This window comes from Miscanthus floridulus, chromosome 8 (genome assembly GCF_019320115.1).
Source record: "Miscanthus floridulus cultivar M001 chromosome 8, ASM1932011v1, whole genome shotgun sequence".
NCBI classification, from domain to species: domain Eukaryota; kingdom Viridiplantae; phylum Streptophyta; class Magnoliopsida; order Poales; family Poaceae; genus Miscanthus; species Miscanthus floridulus.
Window position 1 is genome coordinate 109571102 of NC_089587.1, and position 10258 is coordinate 109581359.

Sequence of the window (10258 nt, forward strand, 5' to 3'; positions counted from 1 at the left end):
GTGGATGGGATAGCGGCGGAAAACAAAATCACAGCAACGGGCGATTGAACTACGACCATGAACACAATCCTAAACCAGCAACAAGACTCGACCACGGACACAAACTCAACAACACGAATCTGAAACAAAATTGCAAAGGCACAAAGGGCGATAGGACAACGGAAATTGAAATATTTTTGGGCTTTTTGTGGACTCTAGGTAATGAACAAATATGAATCTAAGGCAAACGAGATTATACCTCGCGGTAAACCTGAAATATCTTATACCAATTGATGAGTATAGGCCCGATCTTCCGAGAGGTAGCCGGTAAGTTCGATTTGTGGAGATCTCGACGTTGGCGATCCGGCTTCAAATCAGACACGATTCGAACCCTGCAACCGTTACACCACTGCTCCGTTGGTTATCAACCAAGCACAACTTGATTGACCTCGCCAAGAAGGCTTTTCCTGCAAGCGAATCGAAGAGCACAAGCAAGAAGGTAAAACACGCAATCTGAAATTGCAAATATGAATGACGCGAATATCAATAGAGGATTCAAGAACTCGGTTCCAAAGGACTAATTGACATAGTGGAGGAGATCAAGAACGGGGGCCTTGGATCACTGTAAAAGGATTTGTCACCACAGTTACAATGAACGATTTAGTTTCTCGATGGAAAACTAAACTCTAAACAAAACCCAATCGTGTAGCAGCAGCGGCGGCTGTGTTTATAGTCCAAGACTCGACCTAGGGTTGAGGACGGCCAGGGGTTGGGCGCCCACAACTTGGGCTTAAGGCCCGACACGATACATGGCCAAGTTGGCCCAAATAGGTGACGCAGCACCTTGCCGTGGTCACACAGAATGATCCACGGACCTTCTAGAGCTGGGACCAGATCCAAAACGACGGCGTCGTCGTCCCCTTTCCAACGCATCCAAGAACGGCCCGTTTCGATGTCGTATGAGGAAGTTATGACCCAAACAGTGACGACGTGTCTGCTGAATCTGAGGGCGACGTGGCAGCTGAGTTGGGAATGAATTGGAACTTGGGGAAGACCATGGCGTCGGTGTGTCCAGCGTGGCGATGTCCTCATCACCTACCATGAATTGTGAGATACAACTATTGTAAGTTGATATTTCTGTGCTGTTAGAATTCTAGAGTAGTACAGCTTGTCATCTGTTTTTGCCTAATTAAACGCTAGAATCTAAAAATGTGTTTTGGTGGAGGCTCTGAGGAGCATGGAGGAGGAATCATCTATGGAGGTGCCCATGGAGGAACCTTTGGAGGACCAAATGGAGGATGAACCCATGGATGAAGAGACTAAAGAGAGGCCCATGTATGAGGAGCCCATAGAGATAGAAGAATCAGAGGAGGAGCCCATGGAGGGAGATGAACAGGGGGGTTAGGATGGAGCTGGTGTGGGGGATATGACCCTTGGTATCCATACGACAAGACATGGGCCACACCATCAGAGGTGACTCAGCCCATAAGATCAAGGCGTGCACGGCACTGGTCGACGTGCACCGCAAGATATTGTATAGTACCAAATAGGATACTTTCCTTGTAACCCTACCTCTCTAGAGTATATAAGAAGAGACAGGGGTCCCCTAGTCAATATCTATATACATCTCAATGCAATACACCAAAGACACAGGATGTAGGGTATTACGTCGATCAGACGGCCTAAATCTGTCTAAATCGCTGTCTCTATGTCTTGTGTCACCATCCAGTTCCTGATTACGTGCAACTCCACCGATCAATCTACCTTCATGGGATACCCCTCAGAGGACTGCCAAGCATCTTTTGTCGATAGTTGGCACCCACCGTGGGGCTAATGCACGCTGATCCCTAGTGAACCAGATGGCATACCTCAAGATCAACAATCTTCATGGCAACTCGGCTGATTGTGTCAACATCCTTTGATAACCATAGCACATCTCTAAGCAGCATGTGTCACCAAGTCTCGGCTAAGCTCTCGGTGACTCAAGACCTAGATGCATCCATCATGAAACCAAAGCTCTGACCGAGCGTATCCATCTACTTCAATGAGTCAGCCGAATGATAATAAGCCAGCAAGGAGGTCATGCAAGCCAATAGCGAATGAGCAAGCTGGTCAGCCATGCAGATCAATTTGCATGTATGCATGCACGGCATGCTACATGTCCAAATTTGGCCTAACACTAGGATGACAAGCAAACAAAGACCATGGATCATACAAGAAGGCCATCTTGTTCCAAGTCTCCACCAGCGGACATCAAGGCCATGCGCTTTGCCCCAAGGAACAGAGTTCTACTTTGGCACTTTTGACTTCAAAATCAACGGGATCGATGATGACAACTTCACCACATCCATGCTCTAGGCTTTGTCAAGCTATGTTAGATTCCACATGCCTATGTAGGCTCTAGCCTTTACGCGTCCAAGCGTGCCATGTAGCATCGCTTCTTCGACCAGATTGAATGCGACTACGACAACGATATCTCTGTATCTGATCTGGCTAACACCGACCAGATAACGCCATACGCCGCCAACCAGACATTCTGTATAAAGTTAAGTCATGATTTAATATTTTTCTAAATATTCTCCAATCTTTGTATATCACCATAATGTTTCTCCAAGCTATTTCTCCATGTTTGCTCTCCAAACAATTTTCTTTCAGGTATACCATCTTAAAGATGACATACAAATAAGTCTAAGGCAAACCCCTGAATAGTCATGTTGATGCTCGGATGTCCCCAGAGACGGCCCTGTCTCTGGCTCCTCCCTACACGTGCACGAGTGTTTGCCCTCTGCGTTATGGGTGGTCGGCAGTGGCTTCTTAGCGACGCTTTGTTCTTCCTACATGCACACGGGCTCCGCGCTCCGCATTATGGTTAACAGGCTAGCTAGGGCTAGAGACTCAGCTACACACTAACTGGTCGAGTGGTTTGTATTAAATATAAATACATCTTTAGAATAACACTAAGTGTTCACACCAACTGATCGCCGAGCTGCATATGCTATTTTATCACCATTGCTGATTCTTCTCTGGAGTTCATATATTTTTACATCATGTACTACCCATTCTACATATTTGTATTGCAGGATCATTGTCCAGGTGATTGGACCACCTGGTGCTCGGACTTCTCCACCAATCAACTAGTCGAACCGCTAGGTTCATGGACTTCGTTGCCAACCAACTATGCTAGGGGCTTACCAGCTAAGCTAGGGACCCATAGCTCTAAGCCAGTCATCAGCTTCTAGTGGGTCGCTTGCATGAGAGAATGTTAGTGGGTGTCCCATAAAAAATTCACCACGCTTGTCAATAGGTGGTGTTTCTTGTGGATTGTTCAACACACTCTGAGCAGTGGTCTGTAATAGTTGAGTTTGCATCATCAAAGCTTGCTCTATAGTTGGGGAACTTGATGGCGATGAATTAGAAGTGGGAACATTCCTTCCAACATCTTGTGAAGCACTTCTCCTGGTAGAGGCCATCTGTTTCCAACATATATGCATTAGGGTTCAGTCATTCATAGCATTTTTTTACTATAGTTTCAAGAGATGACAAGATATGATTGATATTATGAAAGACTAGAGAAAACCCCAACCATCGAGATATCCAATTCTTCCACATGAAACACTAGAATGCAGAAAACTTCATCTTGCAAACTCTTCAACTTGGCTACCCCCCTTAAGAAAAGTCAACTAGGGCACTCAAAAGGGTAGCTTGCACTTCCTAAAAAAATGAGCTAACTAACATAAAGATGTTCTGACATTCTAGAGAAACTCCTCTACATAAGCAAGAACATCTAGTCTGAGAATTCTCGAGAGCAGGAAAACAGTAGTGCAATAAAACAGTTGTAACTCTCATTCCGTTAATCCAATAGAGTTTTAGCTCATACCATTGGAAAGATCATCAATTCCTCTACAACTTCCATGTAGAACATTTTTCTATATTCCATAGTTAACTTGGTCTAAAATAGTGCACAAGTGAAACTGCTCTAGGTTCCAAACAGCAAAGATGCATCACCTTGTGATTTTCATATCTCCATAACCAAAATAGCCATCAAGCTGATTCTTGTGCTCAGAGAAAGATATTGAAGTCTACTATTGTCTAGAATTTTCTCATGATTTTTGGTCATCCAAAATTAGAGTCATATGCCAAAGAGTGCAGTCAACTCCGGAAGGACACGATAAGGAGAACAGAAGGAAACCATAACCCAACTATTTATTTCATTAATCCTTATACCTTAGGCCTATAAGCTAAATGAAATTTTGGGAACACCCAACAAGATCATTGCAATCATTACAAAGATGCAAAACAATCATAAGCATAATGACAATTCAACAGGCAATAAAGATGCACAGTTCAATCATTGACTCAACTTGCAATACTATCATTTTTATTACATAAAGGGCACAACCTCCTATTGCTTAACTAAGGATCTTGGGTAGTCTAGCACAAATTCTTCATTCATCACTCTCGCCGAATGCTTCTTTTGGGTTGGGTATCACTGACACTTTTTGGTGGCAGTCCAATAGTGATCTGACTCTGGCTACTTCCATGGTGTAATTGTTGATTCTTCTGTGGGCAAGATTTAGCATAATATCCTTCCTATTGGCAATGATGACACCTTCTCTTAGCTAGATCTTTTGTGATGTCATACTCAACAGAATTGTTGCTTGGTGTTTTGTCAGCTTTCTGACTCTGAAGATTAATCTTGGTTTGACTGATCTATTTTCTAGCTTGCTTGGTCTTTTGAGGTTGAAACTCCTTATAGGTGATAGTCCACCCATCTATGCATACCTCATGTAAAGTAGTTTTAGCTTGAGAAGCTTCTAACTCTTTATAGTTTAGATTCATCTGACTAGGGATTAGAGCTAGATGTGACGAATCCAAATGTTGATTGCTTCCCAATACTTGCTCTATTGAGACCTCCTTTCTCTTCTTATCCATATTAGCTCCACAACTCGGGTTCACCTTAACTTTCCTCTTATTAGACTGGTTCTAAAGACAGGGATAACCATAATGTTTGTAGCATTGACATTAACACTAACTTCCGAGAGTCTTGCTACCAACACCTTCATTGGACTTCATTTTCTTCCAAGCTTCTGTCACTTGTCTCTTTACTGGTCCCTTTGGTATGTTGGTTTGACCTTGTGGCAAGCACTATTGAAAACTTCTATGTTGAGTCATTCCTTCAAGTACTTGTTGTTGCATAGCTACAAGCTTCTCCTTGTCGAATGCAGTCAAGGATAACATAGCTTGGTTCTCTTGACCTTTAATGCTGATGGTCTCCTCATTGTGACACATCTATTTAGATGAAGAGAGAGAATTCAGAATAGAGACAATGTTTTCATAACAGAATAGAGGCCGAAGTGAGCATAACTTTTAGCAAATAACAAGGTTAGAGAGAAAACAAGAACTAAGCAAAGATGAAAGCATGCTAAAACATCTAGTTCTATCTAGGCTTGTGTCCTACAGTCAGCATTGCTCTGATACCACTTTGTAGCACCTAGTTTTAAAGACAAAACTAGATACACACTATATGTGAGCCTAGGAAGTCAAATCTCATATATAGCCACAAATAAGGGTAATATGAAAAGACAATACTTATTACATAACATATTAGTGTAAGGAATATAACCTCAGAGTATAGATAGTGGAAAGACAACTCTGATCTTAAGACTCTAAAACCACATGGACAACTGACAGGTTGACCACAAGCCTAACTCCTCTAGACTAGCAATCTAGTACCCATTCGTGATTTTTATCCAAAGTATAGAAAAGTAAAGTAAGCGTAAGTACATATCGTACTTAGCAATATAACATAGGGTTTATGAGGCTCAAAAGGTTGACACTGGTTTACTACAATTAGCTTTTAATAGGTCATCTTTTTAAGCAATTGAGTAGCAACGAATTTATCATAAGCCCTTTAACACATGATCAGGTAAACATGAATAATGAATAGCATAAACAATTAACCATTAGTGATCATCTCTATTCCATAAGGGTTCCAAATCTGCTCGTGTCAGTGAGCATGACTGTTATAACAGTTTTACACTCTACAGAGGTTGTATACTTTCACTATGAGTCATGATTTACCCTTTCACCCGAGGTGATCAGGCTCTTGACCCACTACCAAGGAAGGTTGGCAGGGTTCACTATGAAGTCTTTCAAAGGTTCGTCTAACAAGTTAGGGCCGCTAAGGTTTCCCCATCAATAAGCATAAACCCCCCTCCAAGGAGTGACTAACAAAGTGCACGCTCTTGGCAGGCTGAGATCATACCTATCGGAGCCCCTCTTGCACCATAAAGGTAACCACTAACAAGCTAGAAATGGTCCTCATACTGAGTTAAAGCCAGAGCCATATAGCCCTCACAGTTGTACTGTAAGTCCCAAATGATCACTTATAGATAAGTCCTTAGGGAGAGGAATCTAGAGCATTTAGAAAGTAGCTAAACACTCCAGCCCCCTATTTCATTTTGCTAAAAAGTCATGTTTTAATGTTTATTGCATATACCATTAGTCAAGTTACAAGATCATGGTTTTGGTTGTGCACTAGCAAAAACTACCCAATGCATTAACCCAAAGGTATCAAGGAATCCAGGATATCAATTAACTAGAGAAATTACTACAGTTGCCAAGGGAGACACATGCAACATGAATTAAATGATTAAAGGTGAATAGGTATCAAGGATGGTCTCATGCTATACTTGCCTTAAACTCAGATAAGATCTTCTTCTGGTCCAAATCTTCCAAGAACTGCTTCTGGACTCTCCACGTATAGCTCACCAACTGGACTTGATCATAGAACACCACACAAGCATCCAAATAGACATGCATAACATACATACATAGTCATATAAGAACAATACACCAACTAGTGGAAAAAGTATTTGAAATAGATCTACGTATTGCTACAAACACATAGACGCGGGAAGCACGCTAATCAGAGCTATGGTTGAAAAGATACATCTACCAGAAGATTTTGCTTATAAAACAAAAAACCATAAGTTTTATTTATTTTAATATATAAAAGCATGTATATGATATTTAAGAGAAAATACTTAAATTGAATTAAGTCAAACTTATATTTGGTTTTAACAATCAAAGTGGAATTTATTACATTTTATTTATAAATCTAGTGACATAATTCTTACTCAAGTTGGGATTTAATCCATGAAATTCCAGAGATTTTGACATAGAAAACATTGTTACTAATGCGTAGGTCACATCGTTATGAATCCAACGCAATTTGAACGGACTATTTCGGAGTTAAAATAAGTCATGATTTAAACAAGTTTTCCTTTAAATAATAGATTAAATCTTCCCATGAATTTTAAATATTGAAAACATGACTAACAATAGTATAAACATGTAGAAAACATAAATACGGTCCTAACACAATTCCAACGGGTCAAATCAGAGTTAAAATAATAAAGTTATGGCCTAAACAAGTTTAATGGCATTTCTATAATTAAATGAACTCAAATTTGAATTTAAACTAATTAATTCTGAATTTTAAATGCTAACTGGACTACGGGTACTAATACTCAAAACTATAGGGGCTAAAATAGAAGAAAATAGGACCAAAAAGAAATTATTTTGAACTAGCATGGAGCGTGGGTTAATTCACTAGAAACCGAGGGGCTTTTCTACAAAACTGGCATGGCTTGACTGTGGCTTGACCACGCTGCTGATTAGGCACCACGCGGCAGCCGCTGGTTGGTGTGGTGCGCCACACGTGTGGTGGATGCGTGCTGACATGGCACCGTGGACCGCGTCCACAGCCGCGGTGGACCGGTTATGCATCGAAGGGCTACGGGCTTATCGTGGTCGTCCACGTGAATCCGACAGCGTAGGTGTGTACGGGACAAACTTCGATGGCTGCACAGTGGCTCTAGCGTGCCCACCATTGTCGACAGTGAGGCAAGCACGGCGATAGACGTCAAGAGGGTGCTTCCGGCCATCCCAAACCAACCCGAACCCACGGACGTGAAGCGCAGAACCTCGCGAACTAGAGATCGAGAAATAGGGTGCGATGAGGATGAATCCAAGCAAACTATGGCCAAAACATGAAATTGAAGATACCCATGGCTGTGTCGGGTCACAGCGAAGCTTTGTGTGGCGTTGGCATCGAGGTTAGGGCTCAGGAATGGTGGATTTGCCGGCGGTGGTGGCAAGAGCGTGAGCACGGATGGGGAAAAGGAGAGAAGAGGCACTCGATTCAGGGCTTTATAGGCCAGCAGTGCTGCATGGATGGAAGGGGTGTGGGAGGCGGCAATTTTGGATGCCTTCCAAGTGTGCGCGGTGGCCCAGCGGCTTGTCGTTCATGGCGTGCGCCATCACCAACGGTGAAGAAAGGAAGGGAGCGCAAGGAAGAAAGGAAGGTGGCAGCTGATGAGTGGGGCCAGCAATGTAGTGAGAGGAAGAAGGGAGTGGCGTGCGGGCGTAGGAACTGCGGGCCGCGGTGCCGAGCTGTGCCACGTGGTGTGGGGAGGTGGGAAGGAGGCGCGCGGGACTAGGCCGCCAGCGGGCCGAGGCCAAGAAGGGGAGTGGAGCAGGCTATAGGAAGCGTGGGCCTTTGGGCCAAAATGAGAGAGAGGAGGTTTTTCTTCTTTTTATTTTTCCAAATCCTTTTTCTTTTCTTAATTTAAAACAAATTCAAATATGAACCAAATCGAGTATAAATATGATTTAAAATACACTTTTTAATTCAAACATAAATGAACCAATTTTGGTTAAGTTTTTTTAGAATAACTTTTTAAATTCTTTCATTTTCTAATTTTATTTTCTTTTATTTCAAAGCTATTTTTAATTTCATATGCAAAAGCAATTTTAACCATTTTGAATTTTCGATCAAAACCACTCAACCAAATAAATCAAATGCAATGGCATATATGCTCAAACATGTTACTACCTTATGTTGAATTTTAATTTAATGAAATTTTTTTATTTTCCTATATTTCACGTGCACAAAAATTTCAAATTAAATCTTTTTAGGTCCCTTTCTGGAAATTCAAAATTTTGGGTGTTACACTATACTTTACCTAGTGGTGAATGTAGTGCTTATTTCTTGACTTACCCTCCTTATTGATGGAGTCTACGTGGCTACACTTCTCCTAAGTGGATGAATTTTCAAATTTTATCTTGAGCCCCTTAAATCCTTCTAGCAAGCCTTCCTTGGCTAAGTCCGAGGTCTCCTAACCAGTTAAACTAGTCGGCATTAACTTTCACTACCTAGGTCACCAATTAAACTTGTCATCTTCGACCTTCACCGCCCAGGTCACCAGTTAAACTGGTCGTCTTCGACCTTCACCACCCAAGTCACCACTTAAACTGGTTGGTTTTGACTTCGATTGCTTGGATCACCAGTTAAACTGATCGGCTTCATGTCAAAGTGCTCAAACTTGTTCAAGACAGCATTGCTCAAAGGATATAAGGCACTCGGGGACTAGCTGTGGGAGATATGACCCCCGGTATCCATAAGACAAGACATGGGCCGCACCATCAGAGGTGGCTCAACCCACACGATCAAGGCATGCACGGCACTAGTCGACGTGCACCGCAAGATATTGTATAGTACCAAATAGGATACTTTGCTTGTAACCCTACCCCTCCAGAGTATATAAGAAGAGGGAAGGGTCCCCTTATCAACATCTACATACATCTCAATGCAATACACCAAAGACACAGGACGTAGGGTATTATGTCGATCAGACGGCCCGAACCTATCTAAATCGCTGTCTCTATGCCTTGTGTCACCATCTGGTTCCTGATTACGTGCACCTCCACCGATCAATCTACCTTTGTGGGATACCCCTTGAAGGACTGCCAAACATCTTTTGTCGATAGCTGGTGACCTTGATGATGGTGATGATTTTGACAACTCTGATTCTAATGAATGGGGTAATGATGGTGGTGATGGAGATGATAGTGGAGATGATGGTGGTGATGGTGATAGAAATGGAAGAGACGGTGGAAATAATGGTGATGATTACCATGATGCACTGCTGGCTTAGGGGTGGACTACGGAGATCCACTATGATTTGTAGGGAGATGCCTACTACCACCCCAAGCTTCTCTCACTTGTACGCCGCTACCACACCAGGTGCACTGTGCAGTACAGGATGGAGCATTGGACCCACCCTGACTACACCGACTTCTGGGAGACAAAGGTGTACGTCCACAAAGGGACTCGGGTGCGCTACATCCACTGTGCTATCACTGCATGACTCACATGTGCAGCCACCATCCGAGATGCTGCTCGACAGGCGTTGGTGGTCAATCATGACCACCA

The 10258-nt window shown here is 42.6% G+C and overlaps 1 protein-coding gene across 1 annotated transcript; it reads left to right on the plus strand.

The window, feature by feature from the left end:
• The first annotated feature begins 1216 nt into the window (after window positions 1-1216).
• LOC136469717 (uncharacterized) lies at window positions 1217-9980 on the plus strand. Its single transcript, XM_066467800.1, has 2 exons — window positions 1217-1379; window positions 9814-9980. The coding sequence occupies exons 1-2, from the start codon at window positions 1217-1219 to the stop codon at window positions 9978-9980; spliced, it is 330 nt and encodes a 109-aa protein (XP_066323897.1).
• Window positions 9981-10258: the final 278 nt, after the last annotated feature.